Here is a 14,285-nt window from a genome sequence, read left to right on the forward strand (position 1 = left end):
GAAAAGGACAGATGCATGCTGGTTTTTCTAAAGACAACTGAAAGATAGTTATTGTAGTTTGTCTTGGTAATTTGGCCCATTCACCAAAACAGTCACCACTTACAGGCAGCAGCAGTGGCTGAGCTCATGAAGGCACATCAGGTAATTTAAATCCTCTCTCAGCCGGTTACACTTTGCTGCAAAAATACATAATGAGCACAAGGACACATATTTTTTTCCATGGGACTTAAACTTTCTCAGCTTTATCTTCACTCCAGAGTCCAGCATGAATAAACATCCATCTTTTTCACATCCAACTTCTCTCTTAAATCATAGAAACAGACGCCTCATTTCCTCAGAACTTGCCTGGGAATTAATTCAGCATTAAGGTATTAAAGTGATCCAGTCATAGTCCTCGCCACATTCATAAGTACACTGCAAACAGGGACTGCTAATAGCTAATTCAGGATACTTACGTAATTTACCAAAATGTAAACAAATGTAGGCAGGAAAACAAACAGGACTCAAGTTGTAGCCCACAGCGGAATCCACAGCAACATTATACCTCGTGTTTACATCCTCCAAAACAAATAGAAACTGCGGTGTTCTGCTGTGAACACAGCATATACAATATAAATAATCTAATATTTGGAAAATCTAGGGGCCAGCAAGTTACTGCACATAAATGCCTGCATGTGAAAGGAGAAATGAAAAGCAGCGCTAAGTGGTGGGAGACAAAGACAGACACCCGAGGATTGGATTAATGAAAACAAAAACTCAGAAATGCGTCGAACATGGACTTCAGAATGTTTTTTTTGTTGTTGTTATTATTTTGCTCTCGCATTTTCTGTTCTCCTCAAACCGGAGGCTGCCTTGCTCTGCAGCCTCCGTGTGTCTGAGTGAAAACCCATCTGATGCTGATGCTTTAGCGCAGCATTTTATTTTTGTGGGGTTGGCTGCCTGGGCTGTGCTGCCAAAAAAAAATCCCTCCTGTCTGCTTTGTCTGCCTGCCTCTCTTTTGTGAAACCTCAGGATACACATACCCAGCTCAATTTAGTTTACCTCTTTTGCAGAAGTATAAAATAGGCTGGCTTTTTACAGAGATGTGCAGGCACATAGAAAATACTCTATGTGCTACTTTTTATTTAGCAGAGAAAAGAAGGGACAGAGGTGATTGATCCACACAGTCTATCTGTGTGCTGTCTGTATGAACAAAAACACTTATTTACACTCATCTTATATATAAAAAAAAAGTATCTGTAGAATATGTATGCATTAAGATTCAAGTGGTGTATTATGCCATTCGGAGTCCTGTGTGCAGTGGTTGAGAAATGACAAGAAACATCACGAGGTCACTGTGACCTTACTACTGCTATAGAAACATCATGATAATATGAGAGAAATATCACAGTGATATGGCTGCTGTAAACTCTTTGAACAGAATGGTAGTCAGCTAAGCTCTCATGGGAGAATAAAAGTATTACAGTGATTTTTTTTTTTTTTATACAGTGCAGTATGGCCAGTTGGCTTCATGACTGACAAATGAACACCAAATTCTGTTCTATTATTTCTTTAAAATGTGGTTTACTGCCAAACGAAATTTCTGTTTTATTGCAAGCTCAAAGTCTACACTGAATGTTTCTTTGTCGTTCCGCGATACAGCTGTCATTAAATCGCATCACTTTTTTTCTCACTCTACCCACATACTGTCTTATTCTTTACTTTTTTCATTCTTCCTTTTTGTCTCATTCTTTCATTTCTCCACCACCCTCACTCCATCTCTAAAAAATCTATCTATCTATCTATCTATCTATCTATCTATCTATCTATCTATCTATTCTCCTTGCTCTTATATCCTCATTATTTCTTCTCGTAATCCTCTTCTTATATGTACCACCCCCCTCCTTATCGCCATCCTTTTAATATGTCTCTTTATTTTCCTCCCTCCTGTGCTGCCCTGCAGGAACCCTGTGGAATCTGTCATCCTACGAACCGCTGAAGATGGTGATCATCAACCACGGCCTGCAGACTATGACCAATGAGGTCATAATCCCACACTCGGGTTGGGAGCATGAGCCCAACGAGGACTCAAAGCCGCGTGACGCTGAGTGGACCACCGTCTTCAAAAACACCTCTGGCTGTCTCAGGTAGGGTTAGCACCAAAGTGGTTTGTACACAAATCAAGTCACTGTTTCCCACTAGAATGTAATGTAGATCAGGCAGATTTTTTTGCTGACAGATTTATTTATTTCTTAAATATGATTTCTGAAAAGACTCATGGAGTTTTGAAAAATGTTTTACAAGCCAGAAAAGCTGAGGCAGGGAATCAAATGGATTCAATGGACAGATTCTACAGCTGAGGCTTAAGGCCTTACGAGGCGAAAAGAAAGTTCAGAGTGTGCCCGTGAAAGGCAAAAGCCATAACTGTTTTACATTTGACTGCTGTTCTATTCGAAACAGTTTTCTTGTGCAGCAATAAAATTGGACAAAAATGTGCTCTTTGTGCAAGTTTGAGATCAGTCCACGGTGAAATTGGAAATGAGCAGTAGTCAGAATGGGACTTCCAGACGTGACAAGAGCACTGGAGCAATGTGTCGCTGCGCAAAAAACTGCCAAATTTAAATGAGGCAACATTTTTGCTTTTTATAGAACAGTCTGCAAGCTTCCTGTTTTTAGGTTGTCCATCCATTCTTTTTTCTTCTTCTTCTGTTCACTTGGACTTGAGGATGAATTGATTAGAATTTGGTCGTTGGTCATTGTGACCTCACTAAACATCGTAACACTCATAACTGGATAAAACAAAGATTTCACCAAGATCTCTGAGAAATGACCTCACTTTTCTTTTCTGATAGTTTACATTTAGATGGATTAATACATCAATGTAGAAGCAATCTGCATAAAGAAATAATATTAGCTAGTTGCAGCCCCACTCTGGATGTCCTCCTGATTATGAAAAGAGTTTGTTTGCAAAAAGAGACAACTCCATCTTCACAAACCTTCAAAAAAACCCACTTTTCCGTCATCTACCTGAGACAGTAGCAATCAAACTTAAGTTATTTCTATTGTCTCTATCTCTGTCATTTCTACTGAGTCAGATCCACTCAACTTTAGTTTGATTGATATTATCTGAAGCAAACAACAAAAAAATCAGTTTTCTGAAAATCTACAAAAATGGAGTTATCTGTTTTTGCAAATGAACTCTTCAAGTACTCCCAAATATTGGATGTAAAAACCTATAAGTGAAAAGTGTTGCCTTGTTTTTATTAAAAATATGTAAGCTTGGAGTCTGTTCTTTGGAGATCAGGCAGATTGAGAGCTTCTGGGCAAAGTCAGTTTTAAGGAGAAGAAAGACGCAGATCGACAAGAGGCAGAACTGTTCAGGCAGATGGCAGATTTATTCAGGTTAAAGTTTGGTTGGATGTACAGTATGTGGACAGTGACCGTGCTGGACTTAATAGAGGTTTCGCTGAACATACCCAGGGTTTTGAATGGCAAAAAGAAAACACTCATAAGTTTGTTTTTACAAAATGCCAGCTGCAGATGGAGACAGGTGTGATGTATATGAGGCTGCCCCTTGGTCAGGGTCACATTTAAGCTCTTTAGGTACTAAAAGAATTTATGATGGAGCAGATGCTGTGTTCCTCCTGTCCCAGTCTGTGTCTGTATGTATGCCAGGCATGTTAGATGTCTGTCTGCACTAGGATTTCTGACTGACTTTGATCTCTGACTTTGGGAAAACATTAAACTATTTATGATACCTTAAAACTTCCAGGCTCACATTTGACCACATATGGTGTGTTATGACTTGAGAGGAGGTTTATCTGCTCTTGTGTTTTGCTCCATGCGCCTCTGCTCATCCCCTTTCACTCTAATATGAGCAGAGTAACTTTGTTACCACGGTAGCACAACCAGACTGGCCAATGAGAAGCATTACCTGCAAGCTAAACAAGTTCTAATTCAATTATTGCACAAATGAGGTTATTCTCGAGACTGAGTGAAGGTAAATTAACCTCGCACTGCAAATTGTTGCTGCATGACAACACGTCACTATCTTTGTTGAATATTTTTGAGATGTTTTTTTTGTCTTGGTAAGAAAGACAACATGCAACTATTTGCGTTAGATAGCTTGAAAAACATCACTTATGAATGAACTTGACATTAGCCACAGTTATATATGAGCTGCAGTCATCACTGAACAGGAATGACTGAGTCACACTGATCTCCTTTTACTGTTTTCAGTGACCACATTTGAAACCTTGATTCGTAGGTCAGTCTTTTTAAACGGATTTACCTTCTCCATTTCCATGTTGACATACTTCACTATTAACTGCAGGGTGACTCACACGGCCTTTCTGCTGACCCTTTCTGCTCCGTTTGTTTTAAAAATGAAGGTCTGCTCCAGTTCTAAACTTCCCACATACACACACTGTGAAGGCCTTAATGGTGTTTGTGAACCAGTTACATTGCTCACCGCTCATAAAACAGAGCTGCAAGACGCTTGTTTGGCTCAAACCTGTTAGTCAGCAGAAAACCGCTGCGTCGCTTCAGTTTCACCTCACAGAGTTTTAGCCACACTGGCGGTTTCAGGTTGTTTCATAAAAGTTAGTTGTTCGCGATGAAGCTGTACTAGCCATTAGATTGATTCATGCCTGAGACATACATATAACACAGTTCATTACTGATGTTGAGAATATGAGACGTGGAGGCTGAGAGGGTTGGAGAGGGTTGAGTGGCGCTGTTCAGAGGAGGAAGCAGAGGTTAATGTGTGTCTGGATGGATAAGTGAGCTTTTTGGCTGAGCAGAGGGAACAATGTGGAGCTGGACGACGAAGACAATGAACCAGAGGCTCAGAGAAAACATGGGTTAACCAGGAGTCAAGAAACACCAAGAACAGCAACTTGTCAGAGCAAGAGAGTTGGCCGTAGATTAATTGAACAATGCGGCAGAGAGTGGAAGAAAGGGTCAGGGTAAGTATACTGCTGGAGTTCATGAGTGATGAACCTCAGGTGGGCCTGGTGATTGGTACTAAGCCACATCTAAACACACACATAGACCAACAACAATGAAACACCAGCAATAGCAAGAATAGCTAGAAATAAAGCAGTGACATCAGAAATCACGATAACTCTATATATTAACAATCTATAAACTGCATTGTAACATCCCCACATGAACAGTCGTCCTCAAATGTATTCATACCCTCCCATTAAAGAAGGAAAAAAACAGCTGTCACTGAAATTAGCTGACATTGCCAAAAGTAATAATGAATAAAATTTTTTAATGAAAATCATGACATTGCTTTTGAATTGTTGTTCAACAGAAATATTTTTTAACAACAAACAAACAAAAAACAAGCATGATGGGACCCGTAAACTAATATTTTGTTGAACAACCCTTTGAGCCAATCACTGCAGTCAAGTGTTTTCTGTAACTCTCAATCAGACTTCTGCACCTGTTGACAGGTATTGTGTCCCACTGCTCATCAGCTAAGTGCTCTGATTTGTCTGGGACAGTTTTGCTTGTTTTTTTAAGTTATTCTTTTCAACTACAATTTAAAAGCAATGTCTTATTTCACTAAATTATAATATACTTTTTTCAATTTCTAGTTGTTTGAGTGACTATTGTGAATTTTGCCTTATCTTTAATGGAAGGGTGTGAATACATTTGAAGACGACTGTATGTATATATTTTGCTCCCTCATCACCACAGAAGAGCTGATTATTAAACTACCAGTGATGACTATAATACTTCAAAAGCATTAAGGCTGAGGGGGGTTGACTAACATGAGTAGCGCCATACCTGCAGAGAGACTCCCACATTTCCATTATTAAGAGACTTAATGTCTTAGCGGCTCGGCTGCTGTGCAACAACCTTGGTTGCAAAGTGCACTTAACATGCATCTGTGACTGCAGTTCACTTGGTGGTGCTGCATGTACTATGTCTCACTGAATGATAAAATTAAAAACTAATAATTGAGATGTCAGACAACATTCACAGGTTTAGCAATTAAATGTTCCAAATTAAAACTCAACATAGCTTCTTCTTTGCCTCACAGCAAGACTTCCCTGTGGGAGCTCACATGTGATCATGGAGTGAGTGTTTCAAATCAGCTGAATAACGCGTGTTCTCTTTGTTGTATCTTTCTATTTCTGTTGTCACATAACTGCACAAAGATTAAACAGTGAACTGATTCGTGCTGTAGGTGCCACGTCTAAGTGCTAACACAAAGACACCTGGACTCATAGCATTTAGATCTACTGAGTCCTGGATGACTGAGAATCTTCACAGACGCCCTAAAAGTGTCACCTACATGTCAGACAAGGCTTGTGTTAATTAAACTGCTGTTTTATTCTTAGTAGTTCATAAACACATATATTCTGAGCTGTACAGAGATGGCAGTGAGGAATAAAAGGAGAAAGTCTTAAGCTTCCTTGTTTAGATGCCTTTGATAAAGTTTACAATCAGTACACCAGAGAACAACTGAATCAATTAATAGAGGTTGTGATCAACAGAGAATGTATGTTTTGGTAATCAATTTGTCATTAAGAAAAACTAAATAAAACAAACTTTTAAGCTTTTAAATTCATAGGCATTGCTGCATTCTTTTCATGTATGTGACAGTAAACTGAGCATCTTTGGGTTTTTAGCTGACAGTTGGACAAAATAAGACATATAAAGAGTCACTTTTGATTTTTAGGAAATTGTAAGGGGCATTTTATCAACCAAATGATTATTTAATTCCAAGAAATGAAACCTGGAAAAGAGAGTTGCAAACCTGCATTGAAGCTCAGAAGCCTAAAAGCTTCTTTTTTTATACAAAATTGTGCGCTCTGCGTGTTTCGTGGAACAGCATCACCTGAAACTCTCATTGTCAAATTGAAGGCAGTTTAAGTGTCAGGCAAAAAAAAAAAAGAAATCCTCAAAATCTTCCGTCCAACTTGAGCGCAGTGATCTTGAGTTCCTGTTATTACCCTCCCAGTAGTTTCCTCTCTCTGTGTATCTGCTCTTTTCTACCTTCCCCGCCAAATCTGTCATTTTGGCTTCAACTCAGAGTGACAGACTGTAGTAAAGAGTGAAACACAGAGAATGTGTATGTGGGTTAGTGCGCCTCACGCCTGCCTGTGCCATCTCCTCCCGGGCTGGCCAAGCCTGTCTAGACCATAATCCAGGGCTCCTCCTGCGCTAGACGCTGCGGTGTGCTGGTTGACATTCAGAACAATATAACATCCAAATCCAGCACAGACAAAAAAAATACCAGAATGTATTTTGCACATTATTGCATTGCATTAGATTGTTTCCAGCTCGTTTTCTCAGACAGACAACGTGGAAACTTGTTTGTAATTTTAGAACATTTTCTGCTGAGTTGAAGAGCAGCATTAACGAACCAAGGGGGAATAAATGAAAGCGCTGTGATATAGCAGAGGAAAGTCATAGAGAAGTCATGGAATTCTGCATCAGGGCCACAGTGGGAACACTGCTCTCGCTGCCTCTCACTGTTTCTCATTGCCTTTCTCGTGATTTCTTTCATTATTTGGTGTGCTTGCTCTTTCTTTTGTGTGCATAATATATATTTTCTAACCAAACACTGCATCTCTGCCTTTTCACCTTTGATACCACATATCTCATTTCTGTCACATATCACAATGTCTCACCGCCGCTCTCACTCCTTTGACCCTTGATGCAGGCCCTGCTGACGAGAATGTGTCTCCATGGTAACTGTAACTAAGCCCACAGTTGCCTAGACGCAGGGTTTGTGCACTGGGGAGAAGTGCTGATGCCAGGGAGAATCTGTTTACTCACGCCAGCAGAGACACAGCTTACACCTCAATAAAGCTCGGAATAGTTTTATTATAACGGGCTCCTCTGTCGATAGGGCCTGCTTATTTACTGTGTTTACGCTGTGGGCTTATTGAAAAGGAAACAGTGCGTTGTGTATGTGCGCGTTGTGTTTGGTGGTGTCGAGGGTGGGAGCTCCACAGCAGGGCTGAGGAACAAGAGCTGGCTCTGAATTGTAAGTGTTCCCAGAATAAAAGAATGGGAACTGATTTACTATCCCACATATTAATTCATGCAGTTTTGACCCTACGCTGGGCACCCATCCAAATCAATGCGTGCACATGAGCAGTGTTTGTAATGTTCTTCATCAGAGGTGGAGTTTAGCTGTCTGGCTGCTTAATACAGAAGGCAATAACAATACACTTAAGTTTAATTAGCATGCAAGAGTAATTTCACATAGGGAAAAGTCAGTGAAACATGACCAATTCCCTGCAACCTGTTTTACGAACAAAGAATCTTTGATGTCCTTTGCAGTAACGGTGTGTAGCTAAGCGTGTTTACTGAAGGATTGCAAAAAATTTCAGGTACTTGATTATATTTATAGGGAAATATTTATTTACTAACTAAATGCATCTGACAGCTGTAAGTACATTACAAATTAAGATGAAACAATTAATGGCTGCATTTCTGTCAATTAATTTACTCATGACACATGGATGCATCGTAGTAACAGTTTGATAATATAATATGTAATAGTAAAACACCTACAGAAGCTGTTTTATCTGCACAGAAGACTTCAAAACTTTAACAGACACCTCCATAAACATCAGCTACGCGCTTAAGACCGACCAGCAACTTTATTATACTAATTTATATTCTAGTAAAGTCATTAACAAGATACGTTTGACTTTGCGTGCGCGTTTTACAAACACAAGCATCCGCTTCAAAACAAATTGAGCATGATGATAGAGAAACGTGGCCATCTGTCTTGCCGTCCGACCCCCACATGCTCCATACGAATGTGTGTGCACTCAGCTGAGAGGTTGCGTCCTGCCCAGCAGACAGTAGCCAAGTCATCTTCAAACAAATATTTACAAGTATTAGCAAGATAATTGATAATTAGTCATTTATTGCACATGCGAGGGACATCCTCATTTGACGGACTCCTTAAAAAACACACCGCAAATGACCGGCGTCATGAATGAGTTAGCAAGTGAATGAATTATCTTTGTAGACGCTGCCCTTATACAGCAGATCATGGCTAGAAGTTACATTTATTCAACAGAATCACATGCTTTGAATGAAGGGAGTTATTCTTGGCATTATTCAGTACATAATTCAATTTAAAATCAACATATAGGTAAGACATTAAAAACAATAAACTTGTTTACTGTCATTGAATTAGAGTGCATTAATTTTTATTGTGTGGCAATATGTCAACAATCACTGTGGCAGTCGCTCTTGATAAACCTTGCAGAGAAGGTGTAATTTTTAATTAGAAGGAATTCTGATCCACTCAGGAATAGGCGTGGTTAAGTAATAACAGCTATTTACAGGCTGTGTGGGCCAAGAAAAGCCTAATTCTCCTTTTCAGGAATTCACCACATGTTTACAGTCAGGTCGGCAAACTCATTATTAAAATATGCACTAATTAAAATCAGTGTATATGAGCTCAAATATGGGCTTTGGGCCAAAGTGTTCTCTGTTGGTGGAGGAGGGGCAGGCCTCAGGACCCCATTGGCTGGTTAGTCCATGTCTTTGTGGAAAGCCCTGCTTTAAATACATGGCAAGAAGGAGAATTTGTACTACTTTTTTAACTTCATTCTAAGGGAAGTGTCAGATAATTCCCTCACCTTGCACTTTGCAACTCAGATTTGTTTATCGATTCAAATAGGTGTTGCTTTGCGCTCATTATTTGGTGTTTCCTAAGCTAATACAACAGCCATTCAATCTCAGCTTTGTAGGCAGTATTGTGAAAGGGGAGTTGATATGCCACAGCTAGAAAAATGGTGAGAGAAACATTGACTTGAAGGATGAATAAACCTGATGTGTCCACTTACACATATTGTATGTCTTTGATGAATCTGACCACTGTCAACTGAAAGTAATGTCAGCTGAATATATGCATCAGCAGCTACAATACAATCATCCCACTCTCCCAGATAATTAACAGCTAACAATACCGCGATGAGACTGGCTGACAAAGTGCGTTGCCGGCACCTTAAATCTGCCAATAGTAGTCTGGAATTTTGCTTTCAGTGCATTTTTTCTTCTTGTTTTACTCGGACATTATGAGAAGAATCTGAATAAGGATGAGATAGGAAGCTAAATCAATATGCCAAATCAGAAGTGAGATCAGAATCAATAAAACCGAAAGGATACCCAACCTGAGGGTGCACATACGGTCCTGCGATGCTGCCATTGACCTTGCGGGGCGAAAGCAGAGGTCGGCCACGTCTCCATCCATCTCCATCAGTTGTGCTCCAGTCTATTCCTCCCAGCTGCTCTATTGTCCTCTGATGGCCACATGACTCTGAGTGACCTTCACACCCACACTTCATCTGATAAAGCAGACACACTATAGACACATCCACATCCCAGTGACGGCCTGTCAGTCTCTATGCAGATACTGAAAGACGCAAATGGACCTCTTAATGCACACCCACTTTTTCTTTTAGCCTCTAACAAGAAAAATACCACACAGCAGAGTTTTTCTGATTTGTTAAAATTACAACCCAAATGGAAAACATGTACAATTTGATGGCCTGAATAGTTTTCGTAATGGCGCTGATCCATTGTGGTGTCCCATTTTCTGTCTGAACGACAACCACTGAGAAGCAACAATGTCCAGAAAACATGTTTTCCTGGTTAGTAATGAAAGACCTTGTGCTTTTGATGAGAACTACTTTTCTTCCATTCTTTCACTTGATTGTTATAGAAAACAGAACGTCCTTGTTTTTCTGTTAGATCTGCTGTATCATTGTGTTTTGGTGCTTTCTCACTGTATTCTTTGACCCTCAAAACACAAGAGAAAACATAATTTTGTTGTTGATGTCATGGCCAGAAAATCTACTGATAAATGGAAAAAAGAAAACTATTTGGCTCAGTCAAGGATTTGTAACATAGTTATAAATATGTTGACTTTAGATACACCAATAAAAGTGATCCTACCCTTGGTGGGCAGCTTAGATGAAACTTCTTCTTTCATGTTTCAAATATATGGATGTCCTACACACTGGCTCGTTTAAGTAAATATGTGTATTAGTCCTGATTTGTGGTCATCTACATTGTTGGTAGATACTCACCACTATCAGAAACACTCCACATGTCTGGCCATCTGGCCAAAATTAATTTAGCCCTTGCCAAAGTTGCTCAGGTCTTTATACCTCCTCAAATCTCGCACATTTGACTCACTGACAGTGTGAAGCGACTGTTCACTTTCCGTTTAATATATCCAAGAACTTAACATGCAGTGCGCTTGGGAGATTATCAGTGTTATTTTTTTTATTTTTTCCATTAGTTTTGCAGGTATCAAGTCACAAGACAAAGTACCTGATAAATGTACATTTTGAAAAGTTAATGGATTTCAAGCATAGTTACATTTATCCTGTGGGGGTTATCAAATTGTGTATTAGTTTCCATGACGATCAGTGTAGCATTTCTTAAGAAATTTGACTCCAACCCACATATGTGAACCTTATAGTGGTGGTGATCAAATCAAATCACCAAAGTTTGAACACTTTATTGATCACATTTTCATGTCAAACCACCTGGTAGTTGTTCACTTTCAGTCTAGACCATAGACAGTATATAAAAAATGGACCTGGCCCCCAGGACAAATAGTGAAGCAAAGGCAGAAGTGGCTTAGCTCTGCATTCTTTTTAATGTGCAGCCATGGGGAGTGGACAAAAAAATGTATTGTTTACAAGTCCATATGAAAATAACCCTTCTTCTTATTTGATCTGTTAAGTCAGTAAACATTTTCCTACTGAGCTTATGGTCTTAATAAGTGGTTTTAGAGCCCCTTTAATACAGCATGATGTTCATTTTTTAAATTATGTTCCCATATGGAGTAAACAGATGATAAAGCAGGGTAACTTTTAGGGCGAGTCGTTCTTGTGATTGGCAAGTTCCTACTGCATGAGTGTCCACAGATGTTTTAAGTCGGATCCACATTTTGCTTCAAAACGTTTTTGTCATAGTATTGCAACACACTTTTTTGACTGCTCACGGCATAGAGTGCCGTATTAGAGAATATTAGAGAAAGTGATGCAAAGTTGTCATTAATGCTGATCTCAACCTTCAACTGGGTGACATGACCAAACAGACCCAACACTTTCCATGCCTCCTGATATGATTATGAAGCTAGTCACATAAAGAACAATAACAAATAGTACCTTAAACCCTACTAAAAAGTGAATATTACACCACTATGTAACCTGTCCAAAGACAGCAGCAGCCCTCCCAGTCTCCTCTGACAGATGCACCTTCCATAAACCTCCCACAAGACAACTGCTGCCTGACAGACTCCTGGAATTGAAACAGCTGACAATAAAACTCTTGTTTCTGTCTGCCCCCAAACTCACTCCTGTCAAATAAATCCAAGGCGGGTGCTTCTTTGGATCTGTTTACAGGGGAGGTGGTGACCGTTTTTTGATAGTTAAAGACGGATGGGCTTGATTTATGAGTGAGTGCAGATGGCCGGTGCTGTCTGCCTGGTTTCTACCAAAGATTAGTTTGAAGTAGCACGAAATGCAAGATGGTTTTATAATACACTTTCCAAGGAGAAGACAAGGTGTTACGCAGGTGACTTATTTGTATGTGTGTGCATTGTATACATGTAACATATGGTGTGTGTGTGTGTGTGTGTGTGTGTGTGTGTGTGTGTGTGTAGCTCTGCTCTGTGTAGGTCATCCGGTGAAGGTTTACAGTACATCCCTTCTGACTTGTAAATTAATAATTAGCAAGCGCAGAAGGGTATTCTGAATGTATTTAAATACGGCACAATATGGCTTTTGTGTTTTTGTCCTTTGTTGTTAAATTGAAACATCCACATGTGAAGCGGCGTTGGATGAGATATGTGTTTCAGTCCACACAGCAGTAAAAAGCACTCCAGTTCTGCTTACCTCTGCAAGGCTGCCACTCTTCCATAGGACTAACTGGGGGTCTGCTAATGGGATTATGTGGGTTGGAAGCCCTCATAAATGAAGTCCCTGGTGAGGAGCGGGGAGCCCCAGCTATCCCTTAACCCTCTTTAAAGCCTTGCCTTTCACAGTCAGTCAGACAGCCACACTAAGACTGCACCAGCTCTGCTGCTGTGTTTATAGGAGCTGTGCTCAGGGCGCTGACTGATGTAACCAGGATGGCATTTCCCTTTGTACCAAAAATGAAATTTATATTCATCATTTTTTTAAAGATTATTCCTAAAGCTGTCTGGCTTTATTACATTGTGTTTTTGAGGCAGACAGGGAGGATACAGGCCACGGGTCACATGCGAACCCAGAAAGTAGCATGGCTGCAGTAGACTGATATGAGTTTGCTGATATTGAGCTTTTGTTTAAAGAGCCCTACAACTGCCTGTCTGTCATATCCACTCTGTATCCTTGTTATATTACACTTTTATGACTGTTAAAGACCCCCTCTGGTAAAAAGGAAGCTTCTTTTATCCTGTTGACATGTCCATATGGTGTTTTTTATGTGCTGGAAGACACATTATGAGCGAATTAGGCAGTCAACGCCATGGCTGAGCATGTATCAATGGATCTAAAAAACTGATTCTGACTTTTAGGGTTTCATGCATAATAAACTGCAAGAATAAATCTCATCCTAAATTACCAGACCATAGTTTTACAGTGTTTAAGCGGAGCCGTGGTAAGCTGATGTGCTGGAACTGCAGCAAGTAGGATGGTATGGGTGGAGGTGGAGGGACCTCATTGATCTGGACACAAAGGAAGCAACAGTGTCGAGTTACGTCTAAGCCATTTTCAAACAGGAAGAGATTATATTCATGAAAAATAGCTGCTAAATATGTAGCTTTAATACACAGGGATGAGGTTTAATCAACGACTGGGAAGGAACTTTCTAAAAAAAAAAGTACTTTTTGTGCACTCAGATGCACTTTTCATCATACTCATACTCTGTTCCTCAGGGAAACAATTTTTTATTTAGCTATAGTTGTTCTTCTCTTGAACTTTAAGTCCTGTTCCTAACTATGCAGATTTTTGTTTTCCCATTCCCTGTTATTGTGATGGTACAATTTGTAATTGTAATAATCCTGTTAGTAACTATAGCAGGGTTTCAGTGGAGAATTGTAGTGTGCAATGGTCTGCTTATTGCTTTATTGTTTTTTCTGTCCTGATGACTGTGACGACAGATGAGATCTTGTAGATTCTACTCTTATACTTTTATGTATCTAGACATATAATTACTACTATACACAACATTTTGACTTCTGACTATTCCGGTTAAAAATGTTAATGTGAGCCTTCAGAAGCCATATTGGGTGAATCTTTATGCAGCACATTACAAAC

The 14,285-nt window shown here is 39.7% G+C and overlaps 1 protein-coding gene and 1 long non-coding RNA gene across 6 annotated transcripts in view; one reads left to right on the forward strand and one right to left on the reverse strand.

The window, feature by feature from the left end:
* The window catches only part of LOC103369019 (uncharacterized), a 703,792-nt gene that overhangs the window by 363,609 nt on the left and 325,898 nt on the right, over positions 1–14,285 (reverse strand). The gene's annotated exons all lie outside the window — the stretch shown is intronic.
* Positions 1–14,285, forward strand: part of arvcfb (ARVCF delta catenin family member b) — a 131,292-nt gene that overhangs the window by 63,253 nt on the left and 53,754 nt on the right. For all 5 annotated transcript variants that reach the window (XM_008297451.1, XM_008297476.1, XM_008297467.1 and 2 more), the window contains one exon: positions 1,943–2,126. In XM_008297451.1, coding sequence (XP_008295673.1) covers positions 1,943–2,126 — 184 coding nt within the window. The remainder of the gene's footprint in view (positions 1–1,942; positions 2,127–14,285) is intronic.

The sequence above is a fragment of the Stegastes partitus genome, unplaced genomic scaffold (assembly GCF_000690725.1).
Source record: "Stegastes partitus isolate 25-593 unplaced genomic scaffold, Stegastes_partitus-1.0.2 Scaffold26, whole genome shotgun sequence".
In the NCBI taxonomy this organism is placed as follows: domain Eukaryota; kingdom Metazoa; phylum Chordata; class Actinopteri; family Pomacentridae; genus Stegastes; species Stegastes partitus.